The sequence below is a fragment of the Vulpes vulpes genome, chromosome 7 (assembly GCF_048418805.1).
Source record: "Vulpes vulpes isolate BD-2025 chromosome 7, VulVul3, whole genome shotgun sequence".
In the NCBI taxonomy this organism is placed as follows: Eukaryota; Metazoa; Chordata; class Mammalia; order Carnivora; family Canidae; genus Vulpes; species Vulpes vulpes.
Window position 1 is genome coordinate 82,930,883 of NC_132786.1, and position 25,060 is coordinate 82,955,942.

Here is a 25,060-nt window from a genome sequence, read left to right on the forward strand (position 1 = left end):
ACAACCATGATGAAAACCTGTTTGAAGGGCATTGAGCAGCCAATCCATCCACTTGGGTTTGCCTGTTTTCAATGGTTTAGTTTATATAGACCCAGATTAAATCATCTGAATTATCAAAATAAACTCCTAACCTTCAGAAAAGGGAAGATGATAAATATTTTAATGCCTCTGCCACATTGACAGCATACTATCTTTTTAAAGTATACTATCTTTTTAATTTATAGATGATACTAGAAAATTACTTATAAGCTAGTAGGTCACTCACTGATCGCCTACCGTCTCTTTGATCTTCCCTCTGTAGATAGTGTACAATAGTATACAGTTGTTTTCCTTTACAGATTTCCATTGGAGGTCTCAGCAAAGGGTTATCATCAAAATTTATCTCCTTCAGTGAAAAAAGATTATGGATACCAATAGGCAGAGCTGTTAGATTATTTCCTAGTAGAAAAGAAGTTATAATTAAATTATATACCTTTCTGTATAAGGAAAAATAAGAAGATAATAACAACTACTTATAGGGTATTTACTGTATCTTACTAGCAATGTACCAGATATACCAGGTATAAATTCTTATCATTGTCTCCTTGCTAGGAATGAAAAGGAAGAAATATAGAAATAGAACTTTTCTCTCAGAAGATGGCAAAATGACATAGGAAGCTGTTCTCTTAAAGTATAGGAAAGAACTTTACAAAGTAGGTGTGATAGTAATTTTTTAAATAAACTTTTTATTTTGAATCAGATTTACAGCAAGTTGCAGAAATTGTAGAGAATTCTTGTATATTCCCCATCCAGTTTTAGTTTCCCCTAGTGTTATCATCTCACATTATTGTATTATATTTGTCAAAACTAGGAAACATTGGCATATTATTATTAAATAAACCAGACAATTTTGGATTTCATTAGTTTTTCTTTCAATGTCTTTTTCTGTTCCAGAATCCATTACAGGATAACACATTGCGGACAGTTATGTCTTCTTTGTCTCCTCTGGTCTGAAACGGTTGGTCTTTCCTTGTTTATCATTATCTTGACAGCTGAGTGATACTGATTAGATATTTTTGTAGAATATTCCGTAATTTGAGTTTATCTAATATATTTCCTCATGATTAGACTGGGGTTATGGGTTTCTGGAAAGAATACTACAGAGGTGAAAAGCTCTCATCACATCACAGCAGGGATACCTCATACCCATATAACATCACTAGCAATATTAAGCTTGATCTCTTGGCTAAAACAGTGTCTTGCCGGGTTTCTCTGATGAAATGTTTTGATTTTTTTCCTTGTCCATACTCTATTTTTTTGGAACTGAGTTACTAAGTCTAGTCCACCCTCAAGGAGTGGGGATTAAACTCTACTTCCCTAAAGTGTAATGTTTTCAAGACACCTTAATCCAACATAAACTGAACACAAAAAAGTAAAACTGTGGTAACTAACAAGATAAGACTTTGAATCATTTAGAAGGGAACTGGCCTATAAGATTGCCTTTTTATTATTTATACATATATAGTTACATTGTTTATAGTCATAAAAGAACCTGCTTCCTTTCAGTGAAGAACAGTATTCAGAAACCAAGATCAAGATACTAGTTTTGCTCATTGCTTCTGGGAATGTGTGTGTGTGTGTGTGTGTGTGTGTGTGTGTGTGTGTGTGTATATATATATATATACACACATGTACATAAACATACCTACACATATAGATGGGACTTTATATTGTACATTCTAAGCTCATAATTATAAACATATATGTTATGCATCTGTGTAATATATGTGAATCACAGCATATAGTATTTAGGGTCTGGCTTTTTTCATTTAGCATAATGCATGAGATTTATTGGTGTTTAATGTATCAAGTTTGTTCCTTTTTATTAATGAGAAATATTCAATTATATGGATGTACATACTTTATCCATTCACTAACTAATGGACATTTTGAATGATTCCATTTTTTGGTGATTATGAATAAAACCACTCTATATATTTGCACTCAGTTTTTTATTGAACATAATTTTTCATTTCACTTGAAATCAAAGTGTGGTTGGAGTATGATTGGTAGGTTGTATGGCAAATATACATATAACTTTATAAGAAATTATGAAACTGTTTTCCAGAGTGTGTATCATTTTGCATTCCTACCATCAGTGTATCAGAGTTGTAGTTACAGCTTTTGGTATTGTCAGATTTTAATTTTAGTTATTCTGATAGCAGTTCTCACTGTAGCAGCTCTTTCTGCCCACAGGTCCTGTCCTCTGCTCTAATAAAAGCACCTTTCTGCACTCCCCAAAAAAAAATCTCATTGGAGATTTAATTTGCATTTCTCATGACTAATGATTTGAGTATATTTCCTTCTGCTTATTTGCCATTATATACATTCTTTGTAATGTATCTGTTCAAAATCTGTGCCAATTTTTGAGTCAACTATTTAATATTGACTTCTGATAATTAAATAAATATTTTCTTTTAGTCTTTGGCTTTTCATTCTTTTAACTGAATGCTTTAGTTAAAAGAATGAAACACCTTTTGAAGGGCAAAGGTTTCTAATTTTGATGAAGTCCAATTCATTTTTTTGTGGATTGTGATTTTGTTGTTATACTTAAGAGATCTTTGCCAAAGTTACAAATGTTTTCTTCTATGCTTTTATATAGAAGTTTTACAGTTTTAGCTTTTACAGTTAGGTCTGTGATTCATTTTCATTTGATTTCTTAAATGGTATATGGTAAAGGTTTTTTGGGGGGGGTGTCCCTTTTTTTTTTTTTGATTGTTGCAGTTTGTTTTGGTTTTTGGCTTGTGGCCATCTAGTTGCTCTAGCATTATTTCTTGATACTTGCATATTTGTCAAAAACCAATTGACAATATATGCATGGGTCTATTTCTACACTCTCTGTTCTTTTCCATTGATCTCTGTCTGTCATTTTGCCAGTAGTACACTGTCTAGCCAATGACATACATAGCTTTTCATAAGGCCTAAAATCAGGTTGTATGAGTCCTTCAACTGTGTTCTTTTTTAAAAATAATTTTAGCTATTCTATTTCTTTTGCCTTTTATATAAAATTTTGGAATTAGCTCATTGTTTTCTAAAATAAAAAACCTTGGGATGCCTGGGTGGCTCAGCGGTTGAGCATCTGCCTTTGGCTCAGGGCATGATCCTGGAGCCCGAGGATCGAGTCCCACATTGGGTTCCCCACAGGAAGCCTGCTTCTCCCTCTGCCTATGTCTCTACCTCTCTCTCTCTGTGTCTCTCATGAATAAATAAATAAAATCTTAAAAAAAAAAAAACACCTTAATGGGATGTAAATAGGAATTGAGTTGAATTTAAAAATACATTAGAGATCTGCCTGTGTCTCTGCCTCTCTGTCTCTATGAATAAATAAATAAAAATCTTTAAAAAAAATAATAAAAAACTTTAAAAAATACATTAGAGAGAAGAGACATATATTAACAATATTGAGTCTTCCAGTTTATGAATGCTATGTTTTTCTCTATTTGGGCCTTGTTTGAATCATTTTGTCCATCTTTGTAGTTTTCAGCATATAGACCTTACATATACTTTGTCAGATTTATACCTATTATATGGGTTCTTTGGTGTTATTTTAAATGGTACTTTTAAAAGTATTCAATTTCCAATCATTCGTTACTAGTATACAGTTACTAGAAATACAATTGACTTTTTATATTAACCTTTTATATGGCAGTCTTGCTAACCTAGTTCAAGAAGCTTTTTTTGTAGATTCTTTGTGATTTTCTACTTAGACAATCTGTCTTTATAACCAGAGACAGTTTTTTTCCTTCTTCCTTTCCAATATGTATACTTTTAATCTCTTTTTGTTGTTGTTGTTGCACTACTTAGGACTTACAGTATAATGTTTAAGAAGAGTGGTAAGAAAGGGCAACCTTGTTTTACTCCTGATCACAATGGAAAATAGTTAAATTCTTTACCATTGAGTGTGGTATTAGCTGTAGCTTTTTGCAGATGCCTTTTCTCAAGTCGAGAAAGTTACTGTCTATTCCTTCTTTGATGAGAGATTTTGCTGTTGTTTGCTTTGTAAAATCATAAATGGATATTGTATTTTGTCATAGGCTTTTTGCTTTTTGTATATCTAGTAAGATGTTCATATGGCTTTTCCTTACTCTATTGCTGTGGTGAATTACACTGGTTAGTTCTTGAATGTTAACTCAACCTTGCACTTCTGGAATAAATCCCACATAGGATATTGATCTGCACATTTCCTCTCTATCAATATCTATGCCTTATCATACTACCAAGATGATGCTGACCTCATAGAATGAGTGGGGAAGTGTCTTATCATCACTTTTATGAAAGAGGATTTTAGAAGTTGGCATTATTCCTTCTTTAAATACTTGATAGAATTCACCAATGAAATCATCTAGGCCCACTTTAACAAATTTGGGCTATCTATCAGCCCCCAATGATGCCTCTTGTTGTTTATCACCATGTTTAGTCCCTTCCCATATTATACCAAGTTTAGTCTGTATGATCAAAAGAATAGAGTAGAAGTGATGGTATGTCACTTCCAAGATTTGTTTTAGTAGTTTTGGATTTTTTTGTTGTTGTTTTTAGCTTTGGATTTTTTAGAAAAAATTTTATTTATTTGAGAGAAAGAGCTAGTGAGCAGCGGGAAGAACAGAGGGAGAGGGACAAGCAGATTCCACGCTAAGCATGGAGCCTGACAACAGGCTCTGCCTCATAACGCTGAGATCATGATCTGAGCCCACAACCAAGAGTTGCATGCTTAACCAACTGTGCCACCCAGGCACCCCAGCTTTGGATTTTTTTAAAGAAACATTTTAGGTTCATAGCAAAATTGAGTGTTCAGAAATTCCCCCATATACTCGCTGCCCCCCAGACATGCATAGCTTTATAGCAAAATAGTTTTGCTGTTTTGGTATAAAAGAACCCAACTGCTTCTGCTCCTTGCAGTCTGCCTAGTCTAAGGGCTCTGATGAGCCTGGTACTTCCTGAAGCCTGGTGGTGGCCACTCAGGATGAGGGCTCAATGTTGACTTTGCCAGGTTGACTACCAACCTGCTTCCTCTTGGCTTCCAGAGCCAAGTCACAGGTGATTGTGCTGCTGAAGGCCTGGGAAGATTTCCAGCATTCTGGAGACTCCCAACACTGTAGCCATGAATGGGAAAGTAGACTTCCTGGAAAAGAAGCTTGCCCAGCAGTGACCTGGGTCCACCATCGGGAGACCCAGGTGGTGAGGGATGGCTTCCCCAGGATACTCTGCACTTCTACAGGAGCTGTTACAAAAAGTGGAACCCAGGCAGTGCCGGTAACAGTGGGTGGCCATAAGTACGTGGCCATAAGTATGACGCTGGAGGGGATGGCTGCCATGCTATTGCCTGTGGGCTGACGGAAACCTCTGCAGAGACCCCTTGCAGGCCTCAGGGCTTGATCACTTATGGCAGGGACAGGACGCTTATCACAAGATTAGGTTTTTAAAGACCCTACTGACTCTGTCTTGGGCATATTCTCTCTCCCACTCTCTTGTATCACTGGCTCTGGGGGAAACCAGTTGCCATGTCATGGACAGGCTTATATGGAACTAAAATGAAGAACTAAAGCCTTCTGCCAGTAGCCACATAAAGAAGCTTTGGGGCAGCCCCGGTGGCACAGCGGTTTAGCGCTGCCTACAGCCCAGGGCCATGATCCTGGAGACCCTGGATCGAGTCCCACATCAAGCTCCCTGCATGGAGCCTGCTTCTCCCTCTGCCTGTGTCTCTGCCTCTCTCTCTCTCTCTCTCTCTCTCTCTCTCTGTCTTTCATGAATAAATAAAATCTTAAAAAAAAAAAAAAAAGAAACCGTGTGAAATAAATATTTGTTAATTTAAGGAGCTAAACTTTGTAGAAATTTGTGATACAATAGGTAACTAATATTACAGCTAGTGGCTGAAAGTAAGAACTCAGGGTCGCCTGGGCTTCTGAGTTGGTTAAGCACCTGCCTTCGACTCAGGTCATGATTCTGGGGTCCTGGAACTAAGCCCCATGTCAGGCTCCCTGCTCCATGAGGAGTCTGCTTCTCCTACTCCCTCTGCCCATCACTCCCCCTCTTGTGAGTGCTCTCTCTCTCTTTCTCTCTCTCTCTAACAAAATCTTTTAGAAAAATAAAAGAATGCAGATATAAGAGCTGCTGACTGCAGGGAGGGAGTTCATATTTTTAGTCCAGCCAATCTAAGTGCCTGATGAAGCAATAGCAACAACAAAAACTAACATTCTTTGGAGAGAAACCGAACAGATTATAGAGTCCCGGGGTCAAAAATAGAGAATAAAGAAAATGTGGCTCACTCCCAAGAGAAAAAATGACATTTAAGAATTTTAAAGCAGCTGGGCAGCCCTAGCCCTGGTGGCTCAGCAGTTTAGCAACACCTTCGGCCCAGGGCGTGATCCCGGAGTTCTGGGATTGAGTTCCAAGTCAGACTCCCTGCATGGAGCCTGCTTCTCCCTCTGCCTGTGTCTCTGCCTCTTTGTGTCTCTCATGAATAAATAAATTAAAAATCTTAAGAAAAAAATTTTTAAAGCAGCTAATTTAGCTCTGCTGAAGAATATAAAGAAAGATATACCTCACAATCAATGAATAAAATAGGAAATCTTAGGGGAGGTGTATGAACTATAAAAAAAGAAATAAATGGAAATTCTAGAACTAAATATACAAAAAGCAAATTCTATTATGGATATCCGATATCCATAATAAAAAATTAACTGGGTGGATTTAACAGCAAAACAGCGTTGGTAGGCAAGGCAATGGAGTTGAAGACCTGATCCCTAAAGCTTTGTGTACATGCATAACACACACACATTAGGGTTTTATAAAACAGGGCAGCCCCGGTGGCGTGGCGCAGCGGTTTAGCGTCGCCTGCAGGCCAGGGCGTGATCCTGGAGACCCTGAATCAAGTCCCACATCAGGCTCCCTGCATGGTGCCTGCTTCTCTCTCTGCCTGTGTCTCTGCCTCCCTCTCTCTCTCTCTCTCTCTCTCTCTCTCTCTCTGTCTCTATGAATAAATAAAGTCTTTTAAAAAACAAAAGGGTTTTATAAAACAATATGAAAAGGTAATTAGAATCTCACAAGGAGAAGAAAGAGAAAATGAGGCAGAAAAAATATTTGAAAATATAATGGTTGAAAATTTTCTCAAATTTGGTAAAATACGTAACTATACCAACAGGAGGCTCAGTGAAATCCAAGCAGTATAAATACAAAACAAACAAACCATGTTTAGGATGGCTGTCACAGAAAATTTAGAGTAGGGCTCTCGAAGAATCAGCCCCTCCACTGAATCCATCATAAGCTGGAAAAGACTGATAGAAACAGCTTTTTAAGAATTCTGGAATTTAATCCAAACCATACAGTAGCCAGGAGAGTGTTCAATGAGGATAAAAGCAGAATTAAGAGAACCCTGAAGCTTTTTCACTCATTTCCCTACCATCCTCCATTTCCCAGCATGGCTGTGGCTGCCACTGGGATGGCACATACTGACATTCCTGATGCAGCTTATGGGTGTAAAGAGAGCTAATAACAACCTTAAAATATTGTGGTTTTGCATTTTGACCTATCTGGTACTTTCCCAAGGGACTGGCACAAAAGCTGACTTTTGTTTTGCTCTTCCCACTCACGTTGGAGTTGCTTTACCAGTGGCAGTTGCTGTAACATTTAAAGAAAACTGGAGCAAGGGACAGCAGGTAGGGCAAGCAGCAGACCCAAAAGCCCGGGAAGGAAGAGGGACAGGAAGAAGTTTCTTGAGGGAATAAAGGTTCAGAGGTGCCAGAGTGTATCCTGCAGAAAATGGAATACAACGGGCACACCCAGGACTGGAGACATCTCAGAAGAAACCTGAGAAAATTCTAGGCTTGCACATGAGGTGAATCTCTAGGCTCCACACAACAGAGGAAGACTAAGAGTTGTAGGTAGTCTTGCTTAGCACTGAAGTACCCCAACTTAGAGCTAAGCTGCAAGGATTGGGAGTGTAGTATTTTCTTTCTTCTTCTTCTTCTTTTTTTTTTTTCTAGATACTGAAAGATGAGGAAAGACATCTGTGCAAATACTAACCAAGAGAGACCTACAGTGGCTTTACTAATATCAGATAACATAAACTTTAAGTCAAAAACTGTTATAAAAGACAAAGAAGTATATATATTTATAAAGGATCAGTATATAAAGAAGATATAACAATTATAAATATATACACACCAAACAACAGAGCCCCCAAAACAGGAGGCAAGTATTGACAGAATTGAAGGTAGCAATAAGGAAGTATTACACTAATAGTTGAAGACTTTAATACTTCACTTTCAACAATTGATACAACATTTAGACAAAATGTCTAATAGGAAGCAGAGGACTTGAACAACAGTATAGAGCAACTGGATCTAACAGACCTATGTAGAATACTCCAACCAACAACAACAGAATACACAATCTTCTCAAGTACAGATAGATCATTTTTCAAGGATTGACCATATCTTAGGCCACAAAACAAGTCTCAATAAATTAAAAGTGATTGAAATCATACAATATATCTTTTCTGGCCACTATAGAATGTAACAAGCAAAAATAACAGAAGGAAAACTGGAAATTTTACAACTTTAAATAACATATTTGTAAAATACCAAGTTTGTCACAAATGGAACCAAAGGAAGATTAGAAAATGTGAAGAGATTAAAGAAAATGAAAACACAATATAACAAAACTTACGGGTGCTTAAAAAAAATTATAGCTGGAAATGCCAACAGTAAAAAAGAAGAAATACCTCAAATTAATAACTTTACACTTAAATCAACTAGAAAAGGATAAGCAAAGCCAAAGCTAGTAGTAGGAGTAATAAAAATTAAAGTAGATATAAATGAAACAGAATAAAAAACCAATAGAATCAATGACACCAAAGTTGGTGCTTTAAAAAGATCAGCTAAGTTGATAAACTTTTACCTAGGTGAACTAAGAAAAAAGAGACAAGACTCAAATTACTGAAAATCAGATGTGAAGATGGGAACATTACTGATTCTACAGAAATAAAAAGATTACATAGAGTACTATGAACATTATTATGCTAACAAATTAGATAACCTCGATTAAATGGGTAAATTCCTAGAAACAGAACCTACCAAGACTAAATCATGGAGAAACAGAAAATCAGAAAAACCTATAACTAGTGAGGAGATTTAATCAGAAACAAATCTCTCAAAAAGAAAAGCCCTGGGCCTGGTGGCGTCATTGATAAATTCTACCAAACATTTAAAGAAGAACAAATATCACTTCTCAAACTTTTCCTGAAAACTGAAGAGGATGGAACTCCTCCTAGCTCATTCTACGAGGCCAATATTACCCTCTTACCAAAGCCAGAGAAATACAATACAAGAAAACTACAGAACAAAATCCTTTATGAACTATCCTCAACAAAATACTAGCAAACCAAATCCAACAAAATATTAAAAGGATATATCTCATGACCAGGTGGGATTTATTTTGAAATGCAAGGGTGGTTCATTATAAGAAAATCAGTGACTGTAATATACGACATTGAGAGAAAAAAACTCATGATAATCTCAGTTGGTGCAGAAAATCCATTTAACAAAAAAATAAAATAAAATAAAATAACCAAACTAGGAAGAGGAGGGAACTCCCTCAGTATAAGAAAGGGTATGTATGTATTTTTTGTTAATTTTTAATATTAAAATTTATTTTTTCTCCATATTTGCAGCTTTTAAATAAAATATACTTTATTGATGTACAATACACATGATCAAAAACCAACCATTTACAAGTCAACCATTTATATATTTCATTAACTACTTTAAGTTCATGGTATATTTTAAGTGTATTAAATGCATTAGTAGCTTTGTACAACCTCCCTATAACCCATCTTCAGAACACATTTCATCTTTTTTTTTTCTTTTTTTTTACAAATTTATTTTTTATTGGTGTTCAATTTGCCAACATATAGAATAACACCCAGTGCTCATCCCATCAAGTGCCCCCCTCAGGGCCCGTCACCCACTCACCCCCACCCCCCACCCACCTCCCTTTCTACCACCCCTAGTTCGTTTCCCAGAGTTAGGAGTCTCTCATGTTCTGTCTCCCTTTCTGATATTTCCCACTCATTTTTTCTCCTTTCCCCTCTATTCCCTTTCACTATTTTTTATATTCCCCAAATGAATGAGACCATATAATGTTTGTCCTTCTCTGATTGACTTATTTCACTCAGCATAATACCCTCCAGTTCCATCCATGTTGAAGCAAATGGTGGGTATTTGTCATTTCTAATTGCTGAGTAATATCCCATTGTATACATAAACCACATCTTCTTTATCCATTCATCTTTTGATGGACACTGAGGCTCCTTCCACAGTTTGGCTATTGTGGACATTGCTGCTATAAACATCTGTGTGCAGGTGTCCCAGCGTTTCACTGCATCTGTATCTTTGGGGTAAATCCCCAGCAGTGCAATTGCTGGGTCGTAGGGCAGGTCTATTTTTAACTCTTTGAGGAAGCTCCACACAGTTTTCCAGAGTGGCTGCACCAGTTCACATTCCCACCAACAGTGTATGTATGTATTTTTAAAGTTTCTTTTAAACTTTTAAAGTTTCAGTAATGTCTATACCAAATGTGGGCTCAAATTCACAACCCCAAGATGAAGAGTTGCATGCTCCTCTGTCATTCAAGTGCCTCAGAAAAGGTTATTTATGAGTAACCCACAGGTAATATCATACTCAAAGGTAAAACACTAAAAGCTTTCTCCTTACAATTGTCCCTAATATAGCCATAAGATAAAGATGCCTACTTTCATTACTGATATTCAAAATTGGGCTGGTAATTCTAGCCAGCCCAGTTAGGCAAGAAAAAGAAATAAAATATACAGAGTAGAAAGGAAAATGTAAAATTATCTCTATTCACAGATGACATAATACTATATATAGGAAATCCCAAATTGTTTTGCAATTGCCCCCTACAATTCTCTAGAATTTAAGAATCTGGTTTTCTATTTCTGAAAAAAAAATAGTATTATAATAAAGATTGCCCTTAAACCCTAAATTGCTTGCTCAGATAACAAGCAGAAAAGACTATCCAATAGGAAAACGATAGTCCCTTCAACAAATGGTGCCAGGAAAACTGCACAGCCACATGCAAAAGAATGAAACTGGGCCACTTTCTTAGACTATACACAAAAATAAATTCAAAATGGATTACATACCTAACCGTGAACCCTGAAACCATAAAAATTCTGGAAGAGAACATGGGCAGTAACTTATTTGACATCAGCTGTAGGAAATTATTTCTAGATATGTCTCCTAAAGCAAGGGAAACAAAAGCAAAAATAAACTATTGGGACTACATCAAAATAAAAAGCTTCTGCACAGCAAAGGAAATAATCAAGGGAGCTAAAAGGCAACCTATAGAATGAGAGAAGATATTTGCAAAGACATATCTAGTAAAGAGTTAGAATCCAAAATATATAAAGAACTTATAAAACTCAACACCCAAATAATGAATAATCCGATTTAAAAATGGACAGAAGATGCAAACAGATATTTCTCCAAAGAAGACCTCCAGATGGCCAACAGTTCACCTGTCAGAATGGCTAAAATAACACAGGAAACAACAAGTGTTGGTGAGGGTGTGGAGAAAAGGGAATCCTTGTGCACTGTTGGTGGGAATGCAAACAGGTGCAGCCACTATGAAAAACAGCATGGAGTTAAAAATAGAACTACCCTACTATACAGCAATTACACTACTAGGTATTTACCCAAAGAATACGAAAATACTAATTCAAAGGGAAACATGCACCATGTTTATAGCAGCATTATCTACAATAGATAAATTATAGAAACAGCCCAAATGTCCATTGGTTAATGAATAGATAAAGGAGATGTGTTACATATATATAATGGAATATTACTCAGCCATAAAAAGTATCTTGCCATTTGCAATGACCTGGATAGAATTAGAGTATTGTGCTAAGTAAAATTAATTTGTCAGAGAAAGACAAATACCATATGACTTCACTCATATGTGGAATTTAAGAAACAAAACAAACAAGTGAAGGGGGATTAAAAGAGAGGCAAGCCAAGAAACAAACTCTTAACTATAGAGAAAAAACTTGACAATTAATAGAAGAGAGGTGGGTAGGGGGGATGAGTTACATAGGTGATGGGGATTAAGGAGTGCACTTGTGGTAAGCACTGGGTGATGTATGAAAGTGTTGAATCACTATATTGTATACCTGAAACTAATATTACACTGTATGTTAACTAACTGTAACTGAAATAAAAACTTTTTTAAAAATATGAGATTGACATAGGTTTAACATATAGACCAATGGAATAGAATTGAGAGTCCAGAAATATGGCCAATTAATTTTTGACAAAGGTGCTCAGACCATGCAAAGGGGAAAAATAATCTTTTCAAAAAATGACGCTAGAATAACAAGAAATCTTCATGCAAAAGAATGAATGTGGGTCCCTACCTCACACTATACACAAAGATTAATTCAAAATGGATCAGCTTAAATATAAGAGATAAAATTATAAAAACTCTTAAAACATAGGGGGAAGTCTTAATGTCTTTGGATTTTGATAATGGATTAGTAGTTATGACACCAAAAACACAAGCAATAAAAAAAAGTAGGTAATTGGACTTCATCAAAATTTAAAACTTTTATGTGGCAAAGGACGCTATCAAGAAGAAAAGACAACCTATAAAGTGGGAGTAAATAATTGTAAAACCTATATCTGATGGGGTCTAGTATTCAGAATATATAAAGGACTCTTTCAACTCAACAACAGAACAACCCAATTAAAACCCAATTTAAAAATGGGCAAAGGGATCCCTGGGTGGCGCAGCGGTTTGGCGCCTGCCTTTGGCCCGGGGCGCGATCCTGGAGACCCGGGATCGAATCCCACGTCGGGCTCCCGGTGCATGGAGCCTGCTTCTCCCTCTGCCTATGTCTCTGCTTCTCTCTCTCTCACTGTGTGCCTATCATAAATAAATAAAATTTTAAAAAAATAAAAAATAAATAAAAAAAATAAAAATGGGCAAAGGACGGGCACCTGGGTGGCTCAGTTGGTTAAGTGTCCAACTCTTGGTTTTGGCTTAAGTCATGGTCTTAGGGTCCTGAGATGGGGCCCTGTGTCAGGCTCAGAGCTCAGCACAGAGTCTGCTTGTTCCCCTCCCTCTGTCCCCTTCCATAAATAAATAAAATCTTTAAAAAATAAGTACAAATAAAAATGGGAAGAGGAATTCAATAGTTCTCCAGAAAAGATATAAATGATCAACAAGCACCTAAAAAAATGCTCAAATCATAGTCACTAGGGAAATTCAGATCAAACCCACAAGGAGATACCACTTCACATTCACTAGCATAACTGTAATCCAAAAAAATGTAAACCAACAGTATTGAAAAGGATATGGAGAAATTCGAATCATTGTACATTGATTGTGCGAATGCAAAATGGTTCTACCTCGGTGGAAAATAATTTGACAGTTTTTCAAAAAATTTAAAATAAAACTATATTACACAGTAATTCTATCTCTAGGAATATACCCAAATAATTGAAAATGTACTGGAATAAACACGTGTGCACATGTTCATAGCAACACTATTCACAATAGCCAGAAAGGTGAAAGCAGCCCAAATGTCCATCAGAGGATGAACGGATCATCAAAGTATAGTAGATTCAAACAGTGTAATATTATTCAGCTATAAAAGGAATGAACTATGGTTACAAGCTACAACATAGATGAAGCTTGAAAGCATTATGCTAAGTGAAAGAAGCCAATCCAAAAAAATCATGTATTGTACAATTCCATTTGTATGATATATCCAGGATATTAAGTATGTCCATAGAGATGTAATGCACATTGGTGATTACTGGAGGGAGAGACGAAGGGAGAAGAGGGAGCAACTGCTTAATGAGTAAGGGTTTCCTTTGGGGTTGATGAATGTTTGGAATTAGAGGTAGCAGTACATTGTGCTACCTTGTTAAGGTGCTAAATGCCACCAAATTGTTCATTTTAAAACTATTAATTTTAGGTTGTGTAAATTTCACCTTAATTGTCATAAAAAACACACTTAGGCATAGCATAGTCAAACTGCTGATCGAAAACCAAAGATGAGAAAATCTTGAAAGCAACTAAAGAAAAACAGTTCAACAAGGAGACAGAAAAAGAGTTAACAGAGGGGAGAAACAGAAAACAAGTGGTAAAATGGCTGATCTAAATCCAGCTATACTGAGGTGCCTACAGTGGCTCAGATGGTTTAAGAGTCTGCCTTTGGCTCAGGTCATGATCCTCAGGATCCAAGGATGTGTTCAGGCTCCCTTTCTTTAAAAATAAATAAATAAATCCAACTATATCAATAATTACATTAAGTGTTGATTGACTAAATACTCCAATTAAAAGGCAGCAATTACCATAAAAGATGAAAAATCAAGGCCCAATTATATATGCTACCTATAAGAAATGTGATTTTGAATATAAAGTTCAGGTGCTGTCTACATGGGATGTATTTTAAATATAAAGACACATATGTTGAAAGTAAATTGATAGTAAAGATAGACCATGTGAGGGGCACCTGGGTAGCTCAGTCAGTTAAGCATCTGCCTTTAGCTCAGGTCATAATTTCAGGGTCCTGGGATCAGGCCCTGCATCAGGCTCCCTGCTTAGTGGGGAGTCTGTCTCTCCCTTTCCTTCTCCCTCTTCTCCCCACCATTTGTGCCCTCTCTCACTCTGTATCGCTCTCTGAAATAAATAAAATCTTTTTAAAAAAAAGATATGTGAACAATAAGCATAAGAAGACTGGAGTGGTTATCTTAGATTATTACTGGAACTCAAGAGGGACATTGGGGGATTTTTTTTTTTTATTTATGATAGTCACAGAGAGAGAGAGAGAGAGAGAGAGAGAGGCAGAGACACAGGCAGAGGGAGAAGCAGGCTCCATGCACCGGGAGCCCGACGTGGGATTCGATCCCGGGTCTCCAGGATTGCGCCCTGGGCCAAAGACAGGCGCTAAACCGCTGCGCCACCCAGGGATCCCCATTTGGGGGTTTTTTAAAAAAGATTTTATTTATTTATTCATGAGAGACACAGAGAAAGGAGACATAGGCAGAGGGAGAAGCCTGACAGAGGGAGAATCCCCCAGCAGGGAGCCTGACAATTGGGGATTTCAAATGCAAAAAAAATTTCATTAGAAAAAATAAAAAATAAAATAAAAATGTTTTAAAAGTTCATTAGAATTGAAAGTTATAATAATCATATATATGCATTTTTCTAATAACAGTTCCTCAATATACATAAAAATAGTTGACAATAAAAGCAAAAAAATACAATTTCATAACCATAATTTTGGATTTTAACACTGTTCTCTAAGCAATTAGTATAACAAGACAACATACCAGTAAAAACAAAAGATTCCAACAAAACTATCACTTATGATATTCATAAAACACCATAACTAACACATTCAGAATACACGTTTTAAAAAGTAGATGGTGTGTTTATCAAGGTAGCTTATATGCTGAGCCTTAGAGCTAATCCCAATAAATTTAAAAGGATTGAAATCAGTTTGTTATCTGACCACAAAAAAATAATTGCTTTTCTACCAAATGCTCATCAACAGCAGAATAACTAAAATACAGTATATTCAGCTTTGAAAGTGCATGAGCCACAGCTACATAGAGTAATATGAGTGACTTTCACAAACATAATGTTGAATGAAAGAAGACAGATATAAGAGTATGTATTTTATTATTTCATTTAAGGGACAGTATTGGAAATCACGATAGTGTTTACCTTTGGTTAAGCAAAAGGGAAAAAGTGACTATAAAGGAGCAAGAAGAGGTTTCTGGGAATGTCCATCTCTGCAAGGTAGATCTCTTGCAGGTCAATCTACCTTCCTTTCATTTGTTATTCTGGCTTGTTGGAGAGAGGCTCTAACATCTATTTAAAACCTACATCTCATTGAGCTATACTTAAAGTATGTACTTTTTTAAAAATTGAGAGATAATTGACATATGATTCAATATTTGTATATATTGCAAAATGATCAATATAATAAGTCGTTGACTTCCATCACAGCACAGTTAGAATTTTTCTGCAATGAGAATTTCTAGTGTCTATTCTTTTAGCAACTGTCAAATATACAAAAAGTATTATTATTTTTTCAAATATTTTATTTGAAAAAAAAGATTTTATTTGAGAGAGAGAGAGAGAGAGTGAGCATGAGCAGGGTGAGGGGCAGAGGGAGAAGGAGACTCTCCACTGAGCAGCGAGCCCAATGCAAGGTTCCATCCCAGGACTCTGGGACCATGACCTGAGCCAAAGGTAGACATTTAACCAATTGAACCACTCAGGGGCCCCTACAAAAAGTATTAACTATAGTCACCATACTGTACATTACATCCTCAGGACTTATTTATTTTATAACTGGAAGTTTGTACCTTTTGATCCCCTTTTTCCATTTCACCCAGCTCTACCCTCTACCTGTGGCAATCACAAATCTGTTTTCTCTAAGAATTTACTTTTGTTTAGATTCCACATATAAGTGAAATTGTATAGTATTTGTCTTTGGCTTATTTCACTTCACAAAATGCCCTCAAGCTCCATCCATGTTGTTACAAATGGCAAAATTTCCTTCTTTTTTATGGCTGAATAATACTCCGTGTGTGTGTGTGTGTGTGTGTGTGTGTGTGTGTGTGTGTGTGTGTACATACCACATTTTCTTCAAGTAATCATCCAATGATGGGCACTTAGGTAAATAATGCTGCAGTAAACATCAGGGTGCATATGTCTTTTTGAGTTCCTGTTTTCTTTTCCTTTGGATAAATACCCAGAAATAGAATTGCTTGGATTATGGTAATTCTACTTTAATTTCAGTTTTTTTGAGACAATGTGTACTTTTTTCAGTATGTATATTATACTTCAATAAAAATGTTTTTAAAAACTGGCAACAACAAAGGGCAGAGAGAGAGAGAGGCTATAGGTAGGAGGCCTTTCAGAGGCTGTTTTATTAGTATATGTAAGCAGTGGTGCTATTCAAAATATTTAACAACTGTTTGGCACAAGCACTGACTTGTGAGAATGGAGGACATTATCTGTAAACAACAGATACAACAAAACTAATGTAACTAGCTGTTTTACAGGTAGGAGAAGAGAAAAGCCTACCTGATAGCATTATTATTGCCTGTATAGAGAACTATGAGGCCAGAGAACAGTCCTTCTCCCTGAGGACAACCAAGAACAGTTTGCAGGTCAATCTAACTTCCTTTCATTTGTTATTCTGGCTTGTTGGAGAGAGGCTCTAACATCTATTTAAAACCTACATCGCTTTCTGTGCTTAGTGATTAACTGTTTAATCCTCACAGCGTTGCATTATATCTAAGTATTGATGCATTGCTATAGGTTTTACTATACTACTGAGAGTATTGACCAAAAATGATTACCTTTTTTTAATTCTGAAAATCCTCTAAATCTAAGAAAGTGAAGAGCTCTGGTTATAAATGCTACTTCCAAATGAAAGATATAATTTCATAAATTCAATTAGTCATGTGGTTAGCTAGTACAACCATTGTGGAGATCAATTTGTCCAAATCTGGTAAAGTTGAAGATTTGCATACCTTCTGATCTAGCAATTCTACTTATGGCTATATGCACTAAAGAAACTGAAGCAAAGGAACATATACAGGGTATTTACAGTACCAAACAAAATGGAAACAACCTAGCTATCTATCAACAGGGTAATGGATTAATTGTTATATAACCATTTAATTGAATACATAACATTTAAAGTGAATGAAATAAGTATGTATATATCAATATGGATTAAATTTGAGAAATATGACAGATGAAAAATTAGGTTACAGAATAGTAAATTACATATAATATAGTATGATAAGACTTAATAAAATTTAAAAACTCAAAATAGTACTACTTGTTATGGATATATTTATATATGTATAAAAACATGGAAGGAAAAAAGATACATACCAATTTCCGTATAGTGTTTACTTCTAGTTTGAGTAGAGGTACAAAAAAAAGTTTCAACTCTATTATTTCCTAACAATTAAAAAGTATCTCAAGTAAATATCACAAAATGTTAATATACTTTATATCTGGGAGTAGGTACCTAGGTATTTATTATTTTCTATAAATTTGAAGTATTTCATAATACAAATTAAGAAAAATACTAGTCTGGTATTAATTTCCTTTGGAAAATCTTTTCTGGGACCTTTAGAGTGAGTGATATACTTTTTTGTTATTGTAGAGGTTTACTTTGCAAAAGACTGTAAGATATTCAAGTATTATAGCATATAAGAGTAGGATTAGGGGAGTCAGAAAGGAAAATACAGAAAATGTGGCTCTAAGTTTCTGTAGGTAAGTTTGTGTAGAGAGATGGATGAAGTCAGGTTTAGGAAGGAAAGAAATACTTAATGACTGGATAAAGGAAGAGAGGACAGAAAAGAAAAGAGAATATGTTCAGGATCCCCAGGTGGGTTATACCCTCTTTTACCCTCTTTTATAACTGGACCTTATGCTTTGCTCTCATTTTCTGTACCTAGGATAGTCATTTCCTTCCACTGAGCACTTAATATGTTATGTTGGCTACCTTTCTGTTTTATCAACAAAATTTGCAACCTAGACATGAATACTCTGCTTGTTGATTATGCTTATTATTGATTACACTTGACACTTACCACTCAAGTTTAGTTGCTGGAGATCATTTAAACATAGAAAAGATGGTGGCAGATAACTTATTTGATTGTTGTATGCATTTAAACAAACCAAACTTCTCAGTTCTCCTATACTTCTTGGAATCTCTCTGATTGCATTATCTGAGATATCAAGTCTTTTAAGTTGAGTCAAATTAGACAGTTCTTCTGGAAGTCTTGTTAACTGTAACAAAGATTAAATAATTATATTTTTCATAAATATTTTTGTGACTAAAATTTTGTCTAAAATCCAATGGAAGTTTGGTTTTTTGGTCTTAAAAAGGGATATTTTCACTATGTCACAAATTCTTTGTGACTTCCTTCCTTGCTAAAATCCACAGTATATTGTGTGGCATCCAGGGACCTCCCTAGTCTGACCAGTGCTACCAATTTAACCAAGTGGGCTTATTAGCCCATTTTCCTCACTCTCCCAGCACATAGTGCTCCTTACTATCTATCCCTTTCTTCCCTCCCTGAATCTGACCCTGCTTTGGTTTCTTCTCCTCCCTGAAGTCTTTCCCAACTATTCTGTCCTACATATAATATTTTTATTCCTATTCTCATCAACAGTGCTTTTTATTAGTCTCTTGTGTGTATTTTCCTTGGATTTTTAAATGACATATGTATTATACTTTTTTTGTGTACGTGTTCCCAATCAAGATGCATTTTGAGTAAGTGCTCAATAAACCCCTTTAGAATGGACTCACGCAGCTTGGCAATGTAGCCTCAAAAAAACTAGTACAGAATGTATTGCAAAATAATAGGAATTAAGATACCCTGCTGTGGTGAAGAACAAATGCACATATTCAGAGAAAATATGACCATCACAGGTGGCTTTTGAAATAAAGAAATCTTTATGACTGAGCAAAGAATTCTGAATAAATGAGCCCCTCAGAAATAACCAAAAAACAAGGTAAATCCTGAATATTGTGCTCAATGTTCTTCCGTATGTTAAAAAAGGATTTAAAAACACCCCCTAACTTCAAGGAGATTAAAATTCAGTTCAGGGAACAGAATATTCACATAGGAAACCATCAGGCAATAGTATTAAACAATAGGTAATCCAGTGCCAAAATAAAGAATACAATAACATATGGAAGTTTAGAGAATGTGTATCAGTACAAATCAGAGAGCTAAAGGAAAGTGTTGTATGGCAGATGGGACTAGAATGGCCTTTTAAGAATGAGTAAGATTGAATGGAAGTTACAGGACTTAAGGCAAGACAAATATCATGCATAACAATGGGCCAGTTTGAAGCTGAACACTAAAAAGAGGTAATAGAAAGCAGAGGGAGATATATCTGGAGAAAGAATACGGAACTGGGCCATGGCAGCCCTTGTGGCCCTAGCATATAGGAGTCAGGTCAAGACAGGGGGGTAGGTTTAAATTTAAAATAATAATAATTTTAAATTATTTAATTTAAATTTAATTTAAATTTAATTTAAAACATAATAAAACCAATATTCTTTAAGTATTTACTCAGCATTTATTAGAGGACATACCTAAGAACCATGTGATAATAGAGCTATTACAGAAGGAAAACTCCTGTTGGGCACCCTTAACTTAGTAAAATAAAAGCCATGGTTAACCTGAACTCATCTTCTTCAGATGACTGTTTAGTGACCATCTGCTGTTATAAGTTAATCCTCCACCCCAAGTGGGCTATCAAAGTGATCTTTCCAATCATATATTTTTTAAGAAGAGTTTTTGTAAATCATTTTTCCATCTGGTTTTTTTTTTCTAAGGATATCCAGGTTTTTTTCAAAGATTTTGCTTATTTATTCACAAGAGACACAGAGAGAGGCAGAGACATGGGCAGAGGGAGGAGAAGCAGGCTCCATGCAGGGAACCCGATGCAAGACTCGATCCCAGGACTCCAGGATCACACCCTGAGCTGAAGTCAGACACCCAACCACTGAGCCACTCAGGTGTCCTTGGATATCCAGTTTTATTTTACACAGTTGCCTCCTTTTTTTAAAAAAGATTTTATTTATTTATTCACGAGAGACATACACACAGAGAGGCAGAGACACAGGCAGAGAGAGAAGCAGGCTCCATGCGGGGAGCCCAATGTGGGACTCGATCCTGGAACTCCAGGATCACGCCCTGGGCTGAAGGCAGGCCCTTAACCGCTGAGCCACGCAGGCATTCCCCCCCCCCCCCGACCTTCTTCTTAAGTAAGTGTTACACCCAACATAGAGGACTTGAACTCACAACCCAAGATCAAGAATCACATGCTCTACCACTGAGCCAGTCAGGCACCCCCACCTGGTGACCTTTGAAGTGAGGTTGTGATGATGTGGACTGGTGCCTTTGGCAACCACTGGATTCCTAAAAACAGTCTTCTGTAATGAACTCTGATGGCTTTGACAAGTCCTGATAAATGAAAGGAGACTAAATCAAAGAGAATAGTCAAAAGGCTCCTGGAGCAGTCTAGGCATGAAGTGAGTGATGACCATGGACCAGGTTGGAGATAGTGACACTGGAAAATGAAGGAGTTGATCTAAGAGCTTTTTCAAAGGAAAAATGAGACAATTTTGGTGTAAGTTTCAGTGTAACTAGTGATGGAAAAGGAAGAAAGATGATTTCATGATTCCTAGATTGGTAGGTCTGAAGAAAGTGGCATCACAAACAAACGGAAAAGTTACGAAGGGAGTTAATGTTGGAAAGATGCGTTTGATTTTTCAAGTCATGTTAAGTTTGAGACAGTAGAAGAACAGAATTTCCAGAGAAACTGTGAACTATGGGACTAAAGCAGTGATGAGAGATCAGCTCCAGTTATGCAAACTTGAAGGTCATAGGAATAGTATGGTACGAAGTTAATAGAAAAGAGGAGGTTAAGGGCACAACCCTGTAGACTTGCACAGTAAGATACAGGAGGAGAAAGTGAGAGGATTATAAAACAGACAAAGAATTAGTTGATTATAATGCAGAACCAAAAAGTGTCTTTTAGTGCAATAACAACTTTAAAAACACATGTATCATTTTCAATTCCAGCTACTTAAGTAAGTGTTCCCTGGAGTAGCCTTTCTGGAAATGTAGTGTATAGCAGATGTTAAGTTTAAAAGGATATGTTTGGGAAATGTGGGTTAAATAGAGACAAACCAATTTCTTTAGTGCAGGAATCTTCAGAGCTTTTAATACTAACATTCATTGTGATTCTCTAAGAGAAGAAAGCAGTGCTTCTTAAAGCTATTTGATCACAGGAACGACCCCCTCCGCCTTTTTTTTAAGAAGCAGTTCCTGGGACTAGGTTTTTAAGGACAGACTTTGGGAAATCTCGCTGTAGGTAATAGTCCAGCCTCTATAAAATAGTCCAGTCTCTATAAAAGGACTTTAATTGACTGTAATTGTCAAATTAAACATAGCCAGATAATAGCCCTAGGATCCTTTTCATTATTTTACTAAGATCTTAATATAAATCAGCAATGTTTGATTTTTTAAAACTATTTCCATAATATTAATTCTTATGGTTCAAGTAGAATGAAAAGCTAAACTATAAGAACATTTATTCCTGTTGATCTAGCAAGTCTTTAGGGAAAATGTTCTAAGAAAACAGTAAAATGTGAAAAAGGCTGTATTTATGAAGAAGTTCATCACAGCATTATGTATGATGTTGAAAAATTACAACATCCCTAAATGCTTAACAACATATGATTAGTACATGTATCATTGTATAGGCTATAGCAATTATTGGGCAGATTGCGTTATATTATGGGGAAATGCTTATGTTAAGTGAAAATAGAAGAAATTAAAATTGAGTATAGAATCTTTTTATAATTGCTTATAAAACCATACACATAAAAAAGAGTAAAAGTGAGTTGTATCAACATATGACAAGTGACCAATAGTTATATTACAATGGTATGCTTCTGAAATGATTATTTTTTTACTTTGATTTATCAATTTCCTAAATTTTCAATTCCGTGTTTATATTATCCGTAACTTTAAAACTCCTTTTTACAATTAAACTGAAATAAAAAGAAATCTATAAAATTGTCAACTTTGGTTACTTGGAATTTTATTTTAATGAAATATTTTTCTATGAAGCTTTCATGTTGAGAAATATATTTTTAAAGCCATGTTTGGAGTTAAAAATAAAAAACCTTCTTCTTTAAAAAATAAAAAATTCCTGCTAAGTTTAAAGCACACATATACTACAGTTTAAATTCCAATCCCCTCCAAAAGCAGTTTAAATTCCAATCCCCTCCAGTGACAACTTCCCTCCAAAGCTCAAAATATCAATCTCTTACCTTTCTTCCATTTATCTGACTTATATTCAGCTCTTCCAATGACTGAAGTCGGCACAGTTCAATAGGAAAATACATAAATTGATTGCTTGAGATGTTTAATTTCTGGATTCTTTTTAGGTTACAGATATCTGAAGGAATAGTCTGTATTTGGTTTATTGAAAGATCAAGTGCTTGCAAATTTTCTAAAGTACATACTTCTATAGGGAAAACTTCAAATTTATTACAGCATAAAATAAGAACATGGAGTGATACCATATTGGAGATAGATGGTGGGATTTTCCTTATTTGGTTTTTACCAAGATCCAGGTACTCAAGATTAGTAAGAGAACATAAGTGTTCAGAAAATATGAGGAGTTTATTTTTATTTAACTCCAAATTAAGCAGTTGTTTACTGAAAGATATATCCACAGGTATTTCTGAAATATAATTTCCATTAAAATTCAGATAATAAAGAGAATCTAAAGCGCACAAACCTACTGGAAAATACATTATTTTATTATAACTGAGTTCAACTTTAGTTATTTTTTTACAATTTTTTACTTCAATGGGAATATCTGTGATTATGTTTCCTGAAAATTCTAGGCTGATTATATTATTAAGATGTGAGATATCTTCAGGTATCCTCACTATATTATTTGTGTTTACATGGAGTTTTCTTAAATTTTTGAGCTTGTAGATGTTCTTAGGAAGTTCCATTAATTTATTACAACTAAGACTAAGATATTCCAACATTACACAGTGGGAAATTTTCTCTGGAACTTCTTTCAATAGATTTTTATCAAGTATTAAAATTCTGAGTTCCTTAAAATTCTCAATTTTGTGTGAAATAACTTCCAGTTTATTGCCAGTTAGTTGGAGTTCTTTCATTTTGAGCAACTGAAAAATTTCCACCGCCAAAAAGGTAAGTTTATTATGATCCAGCAGAAGTTTTTCTAAATTTTTAAGCTCCCTAATTTCTTTTGGCAAACTGCTTATCAGGTTTCCAGTAAGGATTAGTGAAATTAACTTGGGAAGGAAGCACAGAATTTTAGGAAATATTGTTAATTGATTATATTCCAGATTAAGAACCTTCAAGTTTTTTAAACCAGACAAAGTATCTGGTATATGTCTTAACTTATTTTTAGCCAAACTTAAAATTTCCAAGTTTCCAAGACTTTTTAAGCCAGAAGGAAAATTCTCAATGCAATTGTTATTTAAAAAGAGTTGCCTGATATTCCCAAGCTGCGATATTTCTTTAGGTATATGTGATATTTGATTGTGACTGACATTTAATACCCTTAAATTATGAAATAACTGAATTTCAGGTGGAAGTGATGATAACCCATTTTCTTGCAAGGATAGAATTTCAAGTCCCAGCAGATCTCCTGAGTCTGCCCCTTTAAAATTTTTGATTTGATTCCCATCCAAATATAGATATTTTACATATTTGATTTTTAAAATGTCCTTGGGGAATTCTTCTAAACCCTTGGCCTTGAGATTAACTGTAAAGTTATCTGATTCCAAGCCAAGTCCTTTCTGATTTTCTTCAGAGAGTTGTGAACTAGTTGTTTCTAATGTTTCATGAGATAAGAAGCCAATGAAAGGCTGGTATTCAGCAGCCATCTCAGTTATTGATAATGGTGGACTTTGTGAAATATCACTCTTTGACTGCAAGCTGTCATATATAGTGATTGTTTCAAAAAATTGAAGAGTTTGTTCATCATGTTTCTTAGACCTTTGTTCTTCATCTTTCTTAGACTTATTTCCAGGGGACAGTATTGATGTATCATCATACATACCGAATTTATCATTTCTAGGATATGTTTCACAAATTTGGCTGGAAGATTTCCCAACACAAGCTTCCTCTAACAAATTTGATGTTTCTTTAATAAATTCAGGCTCCACTGACCATGATCTAGATTCTGTGCTAAATAGACCAGTGGTATCTTCCAGCTCTTCTGAAGTATTCTCTTTTTCAGACATCTTATTTGCTGGAATGTTTTACACCAATATGAGATTGTAACTCAGTTTTAATTTTCATGTTTAATTTTCTCCTTTGAACCTACAAAACAAATATTGGTATTAAAAGAAGACATATAATAAAGATCTTGAAATTACAAA

The 25,060-nt window shown here is 35.4% G+C and overlaps 2 protein-coding genes across 2 annotated transcripts in view; one reads left to right on the plus strand and one right to left on the minus strand.

Moving 5' to 3' along the window:
• LOC140599574 (uncharacterized) overlaps positions 1-25,060 on the plus strand; it is a 90,520-nt gene that overhangs the window by 21,372 nt on the left and 44,088 nt on the right. Inside the window, exon 6 of the mRNA XM_072762719.1 lies at positions 934-997. The gene's annotated coding sequence lies outside the window, so the exon portion shown is untranslated. The remainder of the gene's footprint in view (positions 1-933; positions 998-25,060) is intronic.
• The window catches only part of LRRD1 (leucine rich repeats and death domain containing 1), a 29,320-nt gene that overhangs the window by 2,844 nt on the left and 1,416 nt on the right, over positions 1-25,060 (minus strand). Inside the window, exons 2-4 of the mRNA XM_026003756.2 lie at positions 22,961-25,001; positions 18,693-18,891; positions 277-438 (exon numbers count right to left, since the gene is read on the minus strand). Coding sequence (XP_025859541.1) covers positions 277-438; positions 18,693-18,891; positions 22,961-24,922 — 2,323 coding nt within the window. The 5' untranslated portion in view covers positions 24,923-25,001. The remainder of the gene's footprint in view (positions 1-276; positions 439-18,692; positions 18,892-22,960; positions 25,002-25,060) is intronic.